The sequence below is a fragment of the Pristiophorus japonicus genome, chromosome 2 (genome assembly GCF_044704955.1).
Source record: "Pristiophorus japonicus isolate sPriJap1 chromosome 2, sPriJap1.hap1, whole genome shotgun sequence".
NCBI lineage: Eukaryota > Metazoa > Chordata > Chondrichthyes > Pristiophoridae > Pristiophorus > Pristiophorus japonicus.
Window position 1 is genome coordinate 369,460,282 of NC_091978.1, and position 19,371 is coordinate 369,479,652.

Below are 19,371 nucleotides of genomic sequence, written 5' to 3' on the forward strand. Positions count from 1 at the left end.
TGTGTCTAGATGTGACTATTCCAACACACTCCTGGCTGGCCTCCCACATTCTACCCTACGTAAACTAGAGGTGATCCAAAACTCAGCTGTCCGTGTCCTAACTCGCACCAAGTCCCGCTCACCCATCACCCCCTGTGCTCGCTGACCTACATTGGCTCCCGGTTAAGCAACGCCTCAATTTCAAAATTCCCATCCTTATTTTCAAATCCCTCCATGGCCTCGCCCCCTCCCTAACTCTGTAATCTCCTCCAGCCCCACAACCCCCCCGAGATGTCTGCGCTCCTCTAATTCTGCCCTCTTGAACATCCCTGATTATAATCGCTCCACCATCGGTGGCCGTGCCTTCTGTTGCCTGGGCCCCAAGCTCTGGAACTCCCTCCCTAAACCTCTCCACCTCTCTACCTCTCTTTCCTCCTTCAAGACGCTCCTTAAAACCGACCTCTTTGACCAAGCTTTTGGTCACCTGCCCTAATTTCTCCTTATGTGGCTAGGTATCAAATTGTTTTGTCTCTTAACACTCCTGTGAAGCGCCTTGGGGCGTTTCACTACGTTAAAGGCGCTATATAAATACAAGTTGTTACAGAATCTATATACAGGTTCGGGACCTGGCCTGTGCCGGATGAGGGATTTTGCCAGATGATAGGAGATCATCGGTGGGCGGGGAGGGGGGGGGGAGAGGTCGCCCGAGGTCAGGGGGGGAGGAAGTCGGCGGGTCCAGACGAGTCGGCCCGACCTCCCGGAGGGAACACTGTGGAGAGGAACGGCCGGCCCGAGGATGTGGCTGCAGGAGTTCTCGCAGGGCGACGAGGAAGAGGCAGCCGATTGTGGAGAAAGATTATATTGGGGAGGAGGATTTTGACGGTCTGAGTTCTGCACATGTGCCACCTGGTGGCCATGAATGGTGCCGGACGAGGGGTGGTGCTGGATAAGGGAGTTCTGGATAAGAGAGGTTCAACCTGTATAGATTATGTATGCCTGACTTGGATATTGATGTTTGATTTGCTTTGCCACTACCATACGAAAGTAGAAGATTTAGCTGTTTAAAGTATTACAACAATCCGATAGAATAGATAGAAAGAAATGATTTCCAATTGGTCGAGAGTCCAGAACCAGAGGACATTATCTTCAATTTAGAGCCAAGCCGTTCAGGCGTGAAATCCAGAGACACTTTTCTCACACCAGCTAGTGGAAATCTCGCATTCTCCCCCCCACCAAAGGCCTGTGGATGCTGGGGGGGAAAATCAACATTTTCAACACTGAGTTGGACAGATTTTTGTTGGATAAGGATATCCAGGGATTATAAAGAAAAGGCAGGTCGAGGGAGCCGAGCCAAAGATCGGTCATGATCTAAATAAGTGGCTCAAGGGGTTGAATGGCGTACTCCTGTTCCTGATGCACAAATACGTGTCTGATAAAGGCAGAAAGCTTGGACACTCCTGGTATACGCCATTACACCAGCTTCAGCCTGGTCATAAACTAACCGAGCAAATCTGGAATAAAGGTCCCTTGGGTCTTCGTGAGACCAAGAGCCTGAGTGGCGATCGCGGCAAACAGCGACTTTAGAGGTGAATTTTTTAATTCTTTCACGGGATGTGGGCATCGCTGGCAAGGCCGGCATTTATTGCCCATCCCTAATCGCCCCTTGAGAAGGTGGTGGTGAGCCACCTTCTTGAACCGCTGCAGTCCGTGTGGTGAAGGTGCTCCCACAGTGCTGTTAGGGAGGGAGTTCCAGGATTGTGACCTAGCGACGATGAAGGAACGGCCGATATATTTCCAAGTCAGGATGGTGTGTGACTGGGAGGGGAACGTGGAGGTGGTGGTGTTCCCATGCGCCTGCTGCCCTTGTCCTTCTAGGTGGGAGAGGTCACGGGTTTGGGAGGTGCTAGAAATTGTGGAGTATTTTCTAAAGGAGGAGTAACTGGTGCAGTTAACTAACGATACCAAACTTCCCATTGCAGAGGCAAAGACTCCGTCAAACACTTCCAGATTGAGTGGACTGAACACTCAATTAAATTTGGATTTAATGAGTTCCATTCACAGTCGGAATTTGTCAGTCACTTCGCAAATCAGCCACTTATTGGAAGTGAGACAGGTAATCTGGCACACGCTTCTCTACTCTAATACACTGCTACAGTTCGCATAGGCTTTTATCAATCATAATTGTGTACATTGCAATGTCTCGTCTTTTGTAAATGTCAAAAAGGGAGCGTAGATTTAAAGTAAGTGGAAGGAGATTTCGCGGGAACTTTTTTCAGCCAGAGGGTATTACATAAGAACATAAGAAATAGGAGCAGGAGTGGGCCATTCGGCCCCTCGAGCCTGCTCCGCCATTCAGTAAGATCATGGCTGATCTGATCTTAGCCTCAGCTCCACTTCCCCGCCCGCTCCCCATAACCCTTGACTCCCCTGTAGTCGAAACATCTGTCTATCTCTGTGTTGAATATACTCAATGATTCTGTCTCCACAGCCCTCTGGGGAAGAGAATTCCAAAGATTCACTATCCTCTGAGAGAAGAAATTCCTCCTCATCTCCTTTCTAAATGGACAGCCCCTTATTCTGAAACTATGCCCCCCCTAGTTCTAGATTCTCCCATGAGGGGAAGCATCCTCTCTGCATCATGTTGTGGGGGTCTGGAACTCACGGCCTGAAAGTGTGGTAGAGGCAGAAACCCTCACCACATTTAAAAAGTACTTGGATGTGCACTTGAAGTGCCGTAACCTACAGGGCTACGGACCGAGAGCTGGAAAGTGGAATTAGGCTGGGTAGCTCTTTGTTGGCCGGCACGGACACGATGGGCCGAATGGCCACCTTCCGTGCTGTAAATTTCTATGCTTGATTCTATGATTCAGATGTGTTTTGCATAGTCTTCATTTTAATTCTGGGTGATGCAAATTATTATTTCACATGTGCATTAATATAAAATTGCACGCCTGTATCCTTCCGTGAAGTTCCCGAAAGATATGGAAACCTTTCATTACTGCAGTTGGTTTTCAGAGAGTATAAACATTTGGGGTAGGGTCACCAGGACTCTGTTCACTGTTACTGAGCCCGACTGTGTGAGGGAACGGAATTAACATCTTCAGAGTGGAATGAGCAACGCAGAGTGCTGGCTGGGAGGGGTTACTGAAACCTGACTGCTTAGTGGGCTGGCTCAACATTACTGGAGAGAAGGGTCATGATTCTGCCCAACTCCACGTACTCGAGCATAAAATCTAGGCGGACATGCCCGTGAAGTATTGGGGGAGGCATATGAAAGCATGGGCCTTACGCTTAACATCCGTAAGACAAAGATCCTCCACCAGCCTGTCCTCGCTGCCCAGCACTGCCCCCCAGTCATCAAGATTCACGGCGCGGCCCTCGACAACGTGGACCATTTCTCATATCTCGGGAGCCTCTTATAAACAAAGGCAGACATTGATGTGGAGTTTCAGCATCGTCTCCAGTGCACCAGTGCATCCTTCGACCGTCTGAGGAAAAGAGTGTTTGAAGACCGGCCCTCAAAACTACCACCAAGTTTATGGTCTACAGGGCTGTAGTAATACACACCCTCCTGTATGGATCAGAGGCATGGACGATGTATCGAAGGCACCTCAAGTCGCTGGAGATATATCACCAACGATGTCTCTGCAAGATCCTGCAAATCCCCTGGGAGGACAGGCGCACCAACATCAGTGTCCTCGACCAGGCTAACATCCCCAGTATTGAAGCACTGACCACACTCGATCAGCTCGTTGGGCAGGCCACATAGTTCGCATGCCAGATACGAGACTCGCTAAGCAAATGCTTTATGCAGAGCTCGTTCATGGTAAACGAGCCAAAAGTGCGACATCACCACTGACACCTGGGAGTCCCTGGCCGTAAACCGCCCGAGGTGGAGAAAGTCCATCCGGGAGGGCGCTGGGCTCTTTGAGTCTCAACGCAAAGAGCATGGAGAGGCCAAGCGCAGGCAGCGGAAGGAGCGCACGGCAAACCAGCCCCAACCCCTTCCCTCAACCACTGTCTGTCCCACTTGTAACAGGGTCTGTGGCTCTCGTATTGGACTGTTCAGCCACCAGAGAACTCACTTTGGGAGTGGAAGCAAGTCTTCCTCGATTCTGAGGAACTGCCTATGATGATGATGATGATGATGAATGGGGGAATTGTTTTCAATCTTTTGGATTGAGCCCTATATTCTCTAGAGTTTAGAAGAATGAGAGATGATCTCATTGAAACATACTACATTTTTACAGGGCTTGACAAGGTAGATGCAGGGAGGATATTTCCCCCTGGGCTGGGGAGTCTAGAACCAGGGGTCACAGTCTCAGGATAAGGGGTCGGCCATTTAGGACTGAGATGAGGAGAAATTTCTTCACTCAGAGGGTGGTGAATCTTTGGAATTCTCTGCCCCAGAGGGCTGTGGAGACTCAGTCGTTGAGTATATTCAAGACAGAGAGCGATAGATTTTTGGATATTGAGGAATCGAGGGATATGGGGACAGTGAGGAAAGTGGAGTTGAGGTCGAAGATCAGCCGTGATCTTATTGAATGGCGGAGCAGGCTCGAGGGGCCGAATGGCCGACTCCTAATTCTTATGTTCTTTTGGATGATGGTCCGTCTACCTGTTCAGATGGGTGTAAAAGATCCCACGGCACTACTGAAAGAGCACAGGGAGTTCTCCCGGTGTCCCGGCCAACATTTACCGTTCAACCGACACCACCAAAAACAATTCACTGGTCATTTTATCTCATTGCTGTTTGTGGGAGCTTGCTGTGTGCAAATTGGTTGCTGTGTGTGTCTACACTTCAAAAAAAACAATTGGTTAGCTGGGAAATATCTGAAGATACAAAAAATGCTATATAAAAACCGGTTTGTTATTTTCTTTCTGTCCTACCAATAGTTCGTGTTCAACCAACAAATGGGATTAATGTATACGTTGCTTACATTGTTTTCAGTGAGATGTTAAAACCATCCTATTGACAGAAAACAGCGCGGAGTTTTATTTAAGTGTACTTGCAGCAAATTGTTAGGCGGATGATGTACTGAAGTTGTTAACCTGCATGGTTTAAAGGGATTATCGCCGTACCAAGAATTACATCGAATGTACAGCACAGAAACAGACCACTGGGCCCCACCGCTCCGTGCCGGGGTTTATGTCCCACCGCTCCGTGCCGGGGTTTATGCTCCACACCAGCCCCCTCCCACCCCTCATGTGTTTATCCAGCCTCCTCTTAAATGCATCTTTGCTATTTGCCTCAACCACTCCCTGTGGACCCTTCATTAAGAAACACACGCACAAACATTTAATGCAAAGACATTTTAACATTCACATAAAAGTATGCCGTGCAGCAGAGTTTCAACCCTTTGATTGTAACACATTCAGGGATAAATTTCCCGATTTAGCTCTTCCAGTGCAGAGCGCTTGTGCAACAGATATTTGGCCGCGGAAGGCAACATCCATATCATATATCTCCCACTGAACCGCAACAGTGGCATAACAGGCTTGCTGTGCTATACTGCTTAAAGTAAGAAAAGACTTGCATTTATATAGCGCCTTTCACGACCGCAGGATGTCCTAAAGTGCTTTACAGCCAATGAATGTATATTTGAAGTGTAGTCACTGTTGTAATGTGGGAAATGAAGCAGCCAATTTGCGCACAGCAAGCTCCCACAAACAGTAATGACCAGATACAAAAGCAAACTACTGTGGAAGTTCTGGCGTAGAGTCATCGACCCGAAACGTTAACTCTGCTTCCTCTCCACAGATGCTGCCTGACCCGCTGAGATTTCCAGCATTTTCTGTTTTATACCAGATAGTCTGTTTGTGATGTTGGTTGAGGGATAAATATTGGCCTCGGGACACCGGGGAGAACTCCACAGTTCTTCGAAATAGTGCCAGGGGATTTTTTACATCCACCTGAGAGCAGACGGGGCCTCGGTTTAACATCTCATCCGAATGACGGCCCCTCCAACAGTGCAGAATTCCCTCAGTACTGCCCCTCCAACAGTGCAGAATTCCCTCAGTACTGCCCCTCCAACAGTGCGGCACACCCCCAGTACTGCCCCTCCAACAGTGCAGCGCTCCCTCAGTACTGCCCCTCCAACAGTGCGGCGCTCCCTCAGTACTGCCCCTCCAACAGTGCGGCGCTCCCTCAGTGCTGCCCCTCCGATAGTGCAGCGTTCCCTCAGTACTGCCCCTCTGACAGTGTGGCACTCCCTCAGTGCTGCCTCTCCGACAGTGCAGCACTCCCTCAGTACTGCCCCTCCGACAGTGCGGCGCTCCCTCAGTGCTGCCCCTCCGACAGTGCGGCACTCCCTCAGTTCTGCACTGTGAGTGTCAGCCTGGACCTTTGTGCTCAAGTTCCTGGAGTGGGACTTGAACCCACAACCTTCTGACTCAGAGGCGAGAGTGCTGCCCACTGAGCCACGGCTGACATACTCCAAAGCGCTGCTAGGCTTGGTAAAATTGTCACCATCTCTATCTCTGCTGATGGGGAAACTACTTTTTCCCCAAATCACCATTTCCAAAAGCGGTCACGAGCATTGCTACGAGATATTGAATTCAGCATTGAGATTGACTAAATTGGCCAAAGATAACGAAAGTCAGTTTTGAAACATCGCCGAAAAGCGGATTCAACCACGTGCAACGCCAAAAAAAAATGCACCGCTTAAAATTGGCTGTTCAGGGAACCTGTACTCCGGGTGAAAAAAAAAACGCCCAAACAAAGCCTGCGTTGTAGCCCCACGAACAGCGGTAGGTATGAAGACCTACAAAAAAGGTAAGTTGAAGTTTTTAATTTTTTAATTCTTTTTCAGCAACTCATTAAGTGTACAGTGAATGTTTTCTGATCGTTTTATTTTTTGATTTTTGCAATGTTTTTTGTGTGTGTGTGTTCTCTCCCCTGCCAGGGCCTGTATTTTTGGCGGTGACAGGCCTCGGGCTAAATTTGGCGAGGACTGCGTTTTCCGCTGTGAATCCTCGTGCAACGCCGGTTTTTACCGTCTGGCGCATTTATTTTGAAAATTTACCCCCTTAAGAAATGGCAACGTTTTTAGTGGTATTTTTGCCATAAAATAACGGAAAACTCCGATATCGCCAAAAATTGAATTTTCAGGCCATAGTGTTTAAATAAAGCCCCATCTCCGATTTGTGCTCCCATCCAGCAAGGACTTAAAATCATAGATTCTATGGTTCTAAGTCCCAATGGAATCTTACAGCACAGAAGGAGGCCATTCAGCCCATCATGCCTGTGCTGGCTCTGTGATGGAGCTATTTAATTAGTCCCACTCCTCCCTGTTCTTTCCCGCACAGCTCTGTAAATTGGTCTTCAAGTACACGTCCAATTGCCTTTTGAAAGTTCCTGTAGCATCTGCTTCCCCTCTCTTTCAGGCAGTGCGTTCCAGATATAAAAGCAGGGAAGTCCTGCTACAGTTATACAGAGTATTAGTGAGACCACACCTGGAATACTGCGTGCAGTTTTGGTTTCTATATTTACAAAAGGATATACTTGCTTTGGAGGCAGTTCAGAGAAGGTTCACTGGGTTGATTCCAGAGATGAGGGGGTTGACTTATGAGGAAAGGTTGAGGAGGTTGGGCCTCTACTCATTGGAATTCAGAAGAATGAGAGGTGATCTTATCGAAATGTATAAAATTATGAGAGGGCTCGACAAGGTGGATGCAGAGAGAATGTTTCCACTGATGGGGGAGACTAGAACTAGAGGGGCAGAATCTTAGAATAAGGGGCTGCCCATTTAAAACTGAGATGAGCAGGAATTTCTTCTCTGAGGGTTGTAAATCTGTGGAATTCTCTGCCTCGGAGGAAGCCGGGACATTGAATAAATTTAAGACCGTGTTAAACAGTTTCTTAACCGATAAGGGAATAAGGGATTATGGGGACCGGGCAGGGAAGTGGAGCTGAGTCCATGATTGGATCAGCCATGATTGTATTAAATGGCGGAGCAGGCTCGAGGGGCCCGTATGGCCTACTCCTGCTCCTATTTCTTATGTTCATCTCGGTCCTAAATGGCTTACTCCTTATCCTTAGACTGTGTCCCCTGGTTCTGGACTTTCCCCACATCGGAAACATTCATCCTGCATCTAACCTGTCCAATCCCGTCAGAATTTTATATGTTTCTATGAGTTCCCCTCTCATTCTTCTAAATTCCAGTGAATATAAGCCTAATCAATCCAGTCTTTCTTCATATGTCAGTACTGCCATCCCTGGAATCAGTCTGGTGAACCTTTGCTGCACTCCCTCAATAGCAAGAATGTCCTTCTTCAGATTAGGAGACCAAAACTGTACAAATAGGAGGGGGTCGAGGATAGATCTGTTACAGCAGGGAGGTATAGCCTATCCCCAACAGAGGTGTTCAAAATCATGAGCGGATTTTGCTCGAGGAAGTAGGGAGAAACGGTTTCCTCTGGCAAGTGGGTCGGTAACCTGGGGTCACAGGTTTAAAATAATTAGGAAAAGATCTAGGGGGGAAACTTCTTCATTCAGAGAATTGTGAACCTGTGGAATTCTCTACCACAGAAACTTGTTGAGGCCAGTTCATTAGATATATTCAAAAGGGAGTTAGATATGGCCCTTACGGCTAAAGGGATCAAGGGGTATGGAGAGAAAGCAGGAATGGGGTACTGAAGTTGCATGATCAGCCATGATCTTATTGAATGGTGGTGCAGGCTCGAAGGGCCGAATGGCCTGCTCCTGCACCTATTTTCTATGTTTCTATGTTCCATCTCTATGCTGCCCCTTGACGATATCATCCAGAAACACATGTACACTGATGACACCAGCTCTGCCTCGCCACCACTCCACGATCTCTAAATTGTCAGACTGCTTGTCCGACATCCAGTTCTGGATGAGCCGAAATGTTCTCCATATTAAATATTGGGAAGACCAAAGCCATTGTTTTTGGACCCCGCGACAAACTGCAATCCTTTGCCACTGACTCCATCCCTCTGCCTAGCATCTATCTGAGGCTAAACCAGACTGTTTGCAATTGAGGTGTGATATTTGACGCTGAACTGAGCTTCTGGCCACTTGTGGGCCTCGCTGAAACTGTCCCCTGTAGGACGCTGTATTGAGTGTAGCTCCCACGGGGAGGGCATTCTGCATACTCGGGTTGGGGGTGATGTTCCGTCCCAGGACCAGCTCAGGGACATGCTGGTCTCCCAGCACAAGGCTCACGAATTTCAGGACTAACATTTGCAAATTCACTCCCAGTTGCTGTAAAAGGGCAACAGAAGATGAAACTGTGGGCTGAGAAAAGGCTTTCAGCCCATCAAGCCTGCTTCTAATTTACATTTCGTAACTGTTAGTAACTGTAATCCGATTTATTTATTACACTGTGCAATATTACCACGACAATGCCCTAAGACAGTTTCAGTGATTGCTTTGTAAACCCATTTATTTTTAATGTAGGTTATAGCGCCATTGTTAAAATAGCTGACAAAATAATCTTGTATAAACACGTTAACCATTTGTGTGAAAGAAAAACTTGCATTTTTCTACAGCGCCTTTCACGGCCACTGGACGTCCCAAAGCGCTTTACAGCCAATTAAATACTTTTGGAGTGTAGTCATTGTTGTCATAAGAACATAAGAACATAAGAAATAGGAATAGGAGTAAGCCATACGGCCCCTCAAGCCTGCTCTGCCATTCAATAAGTTCATGGCTGATCTGATCATTGACTCAGTTCCACTTCCCCGCCCACTTCCCGTAACCCCTTATCCCCTTCTCGTTTAAGAAGCTGTAATGTGAGCAACGTGGCAGCCATTTGCGCACAGCAAGCTCCCACACACAGCAATGTGATAATGACCCGATAATCTGTTTTTGTTATGTTGATTGAGGGATAAATATTGGCCCCAGGACACCAGGGGGAACTCTCCTGCTCTTTGAAATAGTGCCATGGGATCTTTTACATCCACCTGAGAGCAGACAGGTCCTTGGCTTAACGTCTCATCCGAAAGACGGCACCTCCAACAGTACAGTGCTCCCTCAGTACTGCGCTGGGAGTGTCGGCCTAGATTTATGTGCTCAAGTTTCTGGAGTGGGACTTGAACCCATAACCTTCACATATTAGCATGCTAATATCTCCCGCCATCATTTCTAGGCTTTAAATTCCTGACAATGGGAATAGCTTACAATAAGTTATAAACTTCTCCCAAGTTAATTGGGCAGAAGCTTCAGGTTAGGTAGAAATATAGAAAATAGGGGTCGTAGTGGGCCATTCGGCCCTTCGAGCCTGCACCGCCATTCAATATGATCATGGCTGATCCTCTATTCAACACCATATTCCCGCTTTCTCCCCATATCCCTTGAAGCCTTTTGTTTCTAGAAATCTATCTATCTCCCTCTTAAATATATTCAGTGACTTGGCCTCCACAGCCTTCTGTGGTAGAGAATTCCACAGGTTCACCACCCTCTGAATAAAGAAATTTCTCCTCATCTCGGTCCTAAATTTCCTACCCCGTATCCTGAGACTGTGACCCCTTGTTCTAGACTTCCCAGCCCCGGGAAACATCCTCCCCGCATCCAGTCTATCCAACCCAGTCAGAATTTTATACGTTTCAATGAGATCCCCTCTCATTCTTCTAAACTCAAGTGAATACAGGCCTAGTCGACCCAATCTCTCCTCGTACGACAGTCCTGCCATCCCAGGAATCATCCGTTGGCTCGGGAGCACAAAAAGACTACAGCTGCAATGAGCATTTTCATTCTCAGCATAACCTTCATTCACTATTGAGCTGCTCTTGATTTTATATTTAACAAAGGGACGCTTCTGGTACTTAAAAGTCCATATCCGAGAAAAGTAGAAGAACCTTCTATTTACGAGTCTGTCCGGGTCCACACAGCCATGCAGACTGGACGCACAGAAAATGATCTCGTCTCCGAGGCTCCCTCGGTAAGTGCAATTTTAGCTTGGCTCCAACTTCTGAAAAGAAAGACTTGTATTTCTATAGCGCCTTTCACAATCACATGATGTCTCAAAGCGCTTTACAGCCAATGAAGTACTTTTGGAGTGTAGTCGCTATTGTAATGTGAGAAACTCGGCAGCCAATGTGCGCACAGCAAGCTCCCACACACAGCGATGTGATATTGACCAGATTATCTGATTTAGTGATGTTGATTACAAATCATTACAAATGGGTATGATTTGGTGGCCATTACAGAAACGTGATTGCAGGGTGGCCAAGACTGGGAATTAAACATACAGGGGTATCTGACAATTCAGAAAGATAGACAAGAAGGGAAAGGAGGTGGGGTAGCTCTGTTAATAAAGGATGATATCAGGGCAGTTGTGAGAGACGATATTGGCTCTAATGAACAAAATGTTGAATCATTGTGGGTGGAGATTAGAGATAGTAAAGGGAAAAAGTCACTGGTGGGCATAGTTTATAGGCCCCCAAATAATAACAGTGGGGCGAGCAATAATCAAGGGAATAATGGAGGCATGTGAAAAAGGAACGGCAGTAATCATGGGGGATTTTAACCTACATATCGATTGGTCAAATCAAATCGCACGGGGTAGCCTTGAGGAGGAATTCATAGAATGCATACGGGATTGTTTCTTAGAACAGTATGTTACAGAACCTACAAGGGAGCAAGCTATCTTAGATCTGGTCCTGTGTAATGAGACAGGAATAATAAACTATCTCCTAGTAAAAGATCCTCTAGGAATGAGTGATCACCGTATGGTTGAATTTGTAATACAGATTGAGGGTGAGGAAGTAGTGTCTCAAACGAGCATACTATGCTTAAACAAAGGGGACTACAGTGGGATGAGGGCAGAGTTGGCCAAAGTAGACTGGAAACACAGACCAAACGGTGGCACAATTGAGGAACAGTGGAGGACTTTTAAGGAGCTCTTTCATTATGCTCAACAAAAATATATTCCAGTGTAAAAGAAGGGCGGTAAGAGAAGGGATAATCAGCCGTGGATAACCAAGGAAATAAAGGAGAGTATCCAATTAAAAACCAATGCGTATAAGGTGGCCAAGGTTAGTGGGAAACTAGAAGATTGGGAAAATTTTAAACGACAGCAAAGAATAACTAAGAAAGCAATAAAGAAAGGAAAGATAGATTACGAAAGTAAACTTGCGCAAAACATAAAAACAGATAGTAAAAGCTTTTACCGATATATAAAAAGGAAAAGAGTGACTAAAGTAAATGTTGGTCCTTTAGAAGATGAGAAGGGGGATTTAATAATGGGAAATGTGGAAATGGATGAGACCTTAAACAAATATTTTGCTTCGGTCTTCACAGTGGAAGACACAAAAACCATGCCAAAATTTGCTGGTCGTGGGAATGTGGGAAGGGAGGACCGTGAGACAATCACTATCACTAGGGGGGTAGTGCTGGACAGGCTAATGGGACTGAAGGTAGACAAGTCCCCTGGTCCTGATGAAATGCATCCTAGGGTATTAAAAGAGATGGCGGAAGTTATAGCAGATGCATTGGTTATAATCTACCAAAATTCTTTGGACTCTGGGGAGATACCAGCGGACTGGAAAGCAGCTAATGTAACGCCTCTGTTTAAAAAAGGGGGCAGACAAAAGGCAGGTAACTATAGGCCGGTTAGTTTAACATCTGTAATGGGGAAAATGCTTGAAGCTATCATTAAGGAAGAAATAGCAGGACATCTAGATAGGAATAGTGCAATCAGCAGATGCAACATGGATTCATGAAGGGGAAATCATGTTTAACTAATTTACTGGAATTCTTTGAGGATATAACGAGCATGGTGGATAGAGGTGTACCGATGGATGTGGTGTATTTAGATTTCCAAAAGGCATTCGATAAGGTGCCACACAAAAGGTTACTGCAGAAGATAAAGGTACGCGGAGTCAGAGGAAATGTATTAGCATAGATAGAGAATTGGCTAGCTAACAGAAAGCAGAGAGTCGGGATAAATGGGTCCTTTTCGGGTTGGAAATCGGTGGTTAGTGGTGTGCCACAGGGATCGATGCTGAGACCACAACTGTTTACAATATACATAGATGACCTGGAAGAGGGGACAGAGTGTAGTGTAACAAAATTTGCAGATGACACAAAGATTAGTGGGAAAGCGGGTTGTGTAGAGGACACAGAGAGGCTGCAAAGAGATTGAGATAGGTTAAGCGAATGGGCTAAGGTTTGACAGATGGAATACAATGTCGGAAAATGTGAGGTCATCCACCTTGGAAAAAAAAACAGTAAAAGGGAATATTATTTGAATGGGGAGAAATTACAACGTGCTGCGGTGCAGAGGGACCTGGGGGTCCTTGTGCATGAATCCCAAAAAGTTAGTTTGCAGGTGCAGCAGGTAATCAGGAAGGCGAATGGAATGTTGGCCTTCATTGCGAGAGGGATGGAGTACAAAAGCAGGGAGGTCCTGCTGCAACTGTATAAGGGTATTGGTGAGGCCGCACCTGGAGTACTGCGTGCACCTTATTTAAGGAAGGATATACTAGCTTTGGAGGGGGTACAGAGACGATTCACTAGGCTGATTCCGGAGATGAGGGGGTTACCTTATGATGATAGATTGAGTAGACTGGGTCTTTACTCGTTGGAGTTCAGAAGGATGAGGGGTGATCTTATAGAAACATTTAAAATAATGAAAGGGATAGACAAGATAGAGGCAGAGAGGTTGTTTCCACTGGTCGGGGAGACTAGAACTAGGGGGCACAGCCTCAAAATACGGGGGAGCCAATTTAAAACCGAGTTGAGAAGGAATTTCTTCTCCCAGAGAGTTGTGAATCTGTGGAATTCTCAGCCCAAGGAAGCAGTTGAGGCTAGCTCATTGAATGTATTCAAATCACAGATAGATAGATTTTTAACCAATAAGGGAATTAAGGGTTACGGGGAGCGGGCAGGTAAGTGGAGCTGAGTCCACGGCCAGATCAACCATGATCATGTTGAATGGCGGAGCAGGCTCGAGGGGCTAGATGGCCTACTCCTGTTCCTAATTCTTATGTTCTTATGATTGAGGGATAAATATTGGCCCCAGGACACCGGGGATAACTCCCCTGCTCTTCATCGAAATAGTGCTGTGGGATCTTTTACACACACCTGAGAGGGCAGTCGTGAGAGGTGCTATAAAAGTAGAGGAAGAGCATCCGGGAGGGTGCTGAGCACCTCGAGTCTCGTCGCTGAGAGCATGCAAAAATCACGCACAGACAGCGGAAGGAGCATGCGGCAAACCAGACTCCCCATCCACCCTTTCCTCCAACCACTGTCTGTCCCACCTGTGACAGAGACTGTAATTCCCGTATTGGACTGTTCAGTCACCTGAGAACTCACTTTGAGTGGAAGCAAGTCTTCCTCGATTTTGAGGGACTGCCTATGATGATAATATATAAATTCAATTCTTCCTTCCTTCCATTTCCCGCTTATCCTAGTGACAGTGGATAATTTGCCTAATGCTGGAATCAATTGGTAAAGATGTAATAGCAGTGCATTTGGGAAGCAGTGACAGGATCGGTCCAAATCAGCATGGATTTATGAAAGGGAAATCATGCTTGACAAATCTTCTTGAATTTTTGAGGATGTAACTACTAGAGTGGACAAGGGAGAACCAGTGGATGTGGTGTATTTGGACTTTCAAAAGGCTTTTGACAAGGTCCCACACAAGAGATTGGTGTGCAAAATTAAAGCACATGATATTGGGGGTAATGTATTGACGTGGATAGAGAACTGGTTGGCAGACAGGAAGCAAAGAGTGGGAATAAACGGGTCCTTTTCAGAATGGCAGGCAGTGACTAGTGTTGTGCCGCAGGGTTCAGTGCTGGGACCCCAGCTATTTACAATATACATTTATGATTTAGACGAAGGAATTGAATGTAATATCTCCAAGTTTGCAGATGACACTAAGCTGGGTGGCGGAGTGAGCTGCAAGGAGGATGCTAGGAGGCTGCAGGGTGACTTGGACATGTTAGGTGAGTGGGCAAATGCATGGCAGATGCAGTTTAATGTGGATAAATGTGAGGTTATCCACTTTGGTGGCAAAAACAGGAAGGCAGATTATTATCTGAATGGTGACAGATTAGTAAAAGGGGAGGTGCAACCAGACCTGGGTGTCATGGTACATCAGTCATTGAAGGTAGACATGCAGGTACAGCAGGCAGTAAAGAAAGCAAATGGCATGCTGGCCTTCATAGCAAGGGGACTTGAGTATAGGAGCAGGGAGGTCTTACTGCAATTGTACAAGGCCTTGGTGAGACTACACCTTGAGTCTTGTGTGCAGTTTTGGTCTCCTAATCTGAGGAAGGACATTCTTGCTATTGAGGGAGTGCAGCGAATGTTCACCAGAATGATTCCCGGGATGGCAGGACTGACATATGAAGAAAGACTGGATCGACTAGGCTTATATTCACTGGAATTTAGAAGAATGAGAGGGAATCTCATAGAAACATATAAAATTCTGATGGGATTGGACAGGTTGGATGCAGGAAGAATGTTCCTGATGTTGGGGAAGTCCAGAACCAGGGGTCACAGTCTAAGGATAAGGTATAAGCCATTTAGGACCGAGATGAGGAGAAACTTCTTCACTCAAGAGAATTGTGAACCTGTGGAATTCTCTACCACAGAAAGTTGTTGAGGCCAGTTCGTTCAATATATTCAAAAGGGAGTTAGATGTGATCCTTACAGCTAAAGGGATCAAGGGGTATGGAGAGAAAGCAGGAATGGGATACTTAAGTTGCATGATCAGCCATGATCATATTGAATGGCGGTGCAGGCTCGAAGGGCCGAATGGCCTACTCCTGCACCTATTTTCTATGTTTCTAACTAACCTGATATCACAACGGACACCATGAGCTGGTTGGAGATATTAAGAACTGGTGGAATTTGCGTTAGAAAATAATTCAAAGACATTTATCTCCCTCTTTCAGTTGGGTACCAAGGAAGGCTACCTTATAAAGCAAGGAGGCAGGGTAAAGGTAAGATTCTATATTTGTTTTAACTAGGATGATTTTTTTTTAGTTTATCTGTTCCTTTATCTATGATCGTCGCTGTCAAGGCCGGCATTTATTACCCATCCCTAATTGCCCCTTGAGAAGGTGGTGGTGAGCCGTCTTCTTGAACCGCTGCAGTCCGTGTGGTGAAGGTGCTCCCACAGTGCTGTTCGGGAGGGAGTTCCAGGATTGTGACCCAGCGACGATGAAGGAACAGCCGATATATTTCCAAGTCGGGATGGTGTGTGACTTGGAGGGGAACGTGGAGGTGGCGGTGTTCTCATCCGCCTGCTGCCCTTGTCCTTCTGGGTGGTAGAGGTCGCAGGTTTGGGAGGTGTTGCCTGCCTGGTGTCCAATTCAGGGCATCACATTTTTGGAAGAATGTTAAGGCTTTGGAGAGGGTACAGAGGTTTACCAAGATGATACCAGGGCTGAGGTACCTATGGAGAGATTGGAGAAGCTGGGTGTTATATATGCAGACTATAGATATACTCTGTATAGTCACTGTATAGTTGCATAAGATGGAGGCTTGTTACCTGATGTACTATCAATAAGGTTTACAATGTGTATATACTGTCCTGGCATCACTAGAGGGTGCAACTGGTGGTGACCGGGGTTTCCTGCCCCTGTGGCAGAGGCTGTCCACCTGAGGGTCACCTGCATAGGTGTGCAGGGCCCAGTATAAAAGGCTGCTCACCACGCTTGTACCTCACTCTGGGGTTACAAAGGACCAAGGTCACTACAGTTTGAGTACAACACATTGCCTCGTGGAGTCATTCATAAGTGCATTACAGACATAACACTGGGATTGTTCTCCGTGGAGCAGAAGGTTAATGGGAGATCTAACCGAGGCGTTTAAAATTATGAGGGGTTTTGATAGAGCAAGTAGGGAGAAACTATTTCCTCTGGCAAATGAGTCAGTAACCAGAGGTCATAGATTTCGAATAATTGGCAAAAGAACCAGAGAGAAAATGAGATGTTTTCACACAGAGGGAGATCTGGAACGCACTGCCCGAAAGGGGGGAGGAAACAGATTCCATAGGAACTTTCAGAAGACAATTGGACATGTACTTGAAGAGGACTCATTTGCAGGGATATGGGACAAATTGGATAGCTTTTTCAAAGAGCTTGCACTGGTCTGGTGGGCTGAATAGCCTCCTTCTGTGCTGTAAGATTCTATCCTGCAGTAAACCTTTTATAAGGATATACAGCTTTGCTCCTCTGATGGCTGGCTGTGTTTTTGTCCAGTGAGGTTGGGTACCTGGGCTGTGGGAAAATGGCTGATCACAGCTGGGACAGTGGTAGGGGCAGAAAATGCTGGAAATACTCAGCGGGTCAGGCAGCATCTGTGGGGAGAGGAACAGAGTTAACATTTCAGGTCGATGATCCTTTGTTAGAACTGGAAGAAGTTGGAGATGCAACAGTTTTTAGGCAAGCACCGAGCCAGGGGAAAGGGGGGAGGAAAGAACAAGAGAGGTGGTGTGGTACAGGGTGGAGGCAGGAGAGATTAAATGGCAAAAAGGATGATGGTGCAAGGCAAAAGTGGGTGGTAATGGGACAAGTAAAGTCACAAAAGATGGGTCTGGAGGGGGTGTAAATGGGAATGGCAAAATTATCAGCCACAGCTGCCATTCGATAAAATGGGGGCAGAGGATATGGTCTGAAATTGTTGAACTGGATGTTGAGTGCGGAAGGCAGTAACATGCCCAGTCGAAAGATGAGGTGCTGTTCCTCCAGCTTAATGGTTTGTTAAAATCGGCAACGAGATGCACGGTTAATCTTGTGTGATGGCGTTAGTTGAGAGATGACGCGGGGCGATTTTCTGAGTGAGTTGACCTGTGGAGACGGACCGTTCATAGTTGGGACGTCACAAGGATGCAGAACCCAGGATTTTCCATTCACTCGAACAAACGGGAAGCTGTAGCCAGCCAGCGCGTGAGCAGTTTCCCGATCTGCGCAATCGGCAAGCATGGTGCCCCACCAGAAATATCGGCACAAGTGGGGGAGGGTCTGAAATAGCATCATCTGGAACGCGCCGCCTGAAAGGGCAGTGGGAGCAGATTCAGTAGTAACTTTCAAAAGGGAATCGGATAAATACTTGAAAAGGGAAAAATATTCTAGGGCTGTGGGGAAACGATTAGGGTGTGAGGTTGTGGGATTGATTGGTGAGGCTCTTCCAAAGAGCCAGCACGGGCATGATGGGCCGAATGGCCTCCTTCTGTGCTGTTATCATTTTATGACGAGGTTTCAGGATCGCCTGTTTTCCATTGCAATGCCTCTCGTCCAACTGAGCTGCTCAAAGGTTGAGCATTGCAATTGTTCCAGTTGATTTAATTTTAAAAACATGCAGAGCCTGAATCAATTGGACTTTTGAGGAAGTGCACAAGATGGTGTCAACTTTACAAAATGTCTTTAACCACAAACTGCATTCCGGCAGAGTTAATGCATGATTCTGGAGTTAATTATTCCAAGATCGTTAAAAGCAAGTTAAATATTTGAAAGCAGTGCATTTTTTAAGAACGCCGCAAGTGTCCAAGGGCAGTATTGGATCCTTGCTCGTGACAGGAAATATGCAGAAAATACTAGACAGCGGGACCATTAGCAAACTGAAACAGAAAAGATAACCAGAGGGCACAGATTTCAAGGTGATTGGCAAAAGAACCAAAGGCCACATGAGGAAAAAGCTTTCTATGCGAGGGGTTAGAATTTGAAATGCACTGCCTTAAACACGAATCACTGAAAGTTAACATGCAGGTACAGCAAGCAATTAAGAAAGCAAATGGTATGTTGGCCTTTATTAGATGAGAATTTGAATATGAGTAAAGATGTCTCACTGCAATTATATCGGGCCCTGGTGAGACCACACCTGACGTACTGTGTATAGTTCTGGTCTCCTTACCTAAAGAAAGACATACACGCCATTGAGGGAGTGCAACAAAGGTTCACCAGACTGATTCCTAGGATGGGGGGAGTGTCCTGTGACAAGAGATCGAGTAGACTAGGCCGATATTCACTAGACTGATCTTATTGAATGGCAGAGCAGGTTCGAGGAGCCAAATATAAGCACATAAGAACATAAGAAATAGGAGCAGGAGTAGGCCATATGGCCCCTCAAGCCTGCTCCGCCATTCAATAAGATCATAGCTGATCTGATCATGGACTCAGCTCCACTTCCCTGCCTGCTCCCCGTAACCCTTTATTCCCTTATCAGTTAAGAAACTGTTCAAGCATCCACAACTCTCTGAGGCAGCGAATTCCACAGATTTACAACCTTCAGAGAAGTAGGACTAACTGGATTGCTCTTCCGGCGCGGACCCGATGGGCCGGATGGCGGCCTCCTCCTGTGCTATACTATTCTGTGATTCTATAGGCTAATGTTTCAGATGGAGACCCATCATTGGAACTGAGAAAGGAAGGTTGATGAAGCAGGAGGGGTGAAGGTGGCAGGTCAAATATGCC

At 46.5% G+C, this 19,371-nt stretch overlaps 1 protein-coding gene across 1 annotated transcript in view; it reads left to right on the plus strand.

Annotated features, from left to right (window-relative positions):
- The window catches only part of dapp1 (dual adaptor of phosphotyrosine and 3-phosphoinositides), a 107,943-nt gene that overhangs the window by 73,793 nt on the left and 14,779 nt on the right, over positions 1-19,371 (plus strand). The window contains exons 3-5 of the mRNA XM_070872959.1: positions 1,959-2,092; positions 10,753-10,883; positions 15,850-15,897. Of these exons, the coding sequence (XP_070729060.1) occupies positions 1,959-2,092; positions 10,753-10,883; positions 15,850-15,897 (313 nt within the window). The remainder of the gene's footprint in view (positions 1-1,958; positions 2,093-10,752; positions 10,884-15,849; positions 15,898-19,371) is intronic.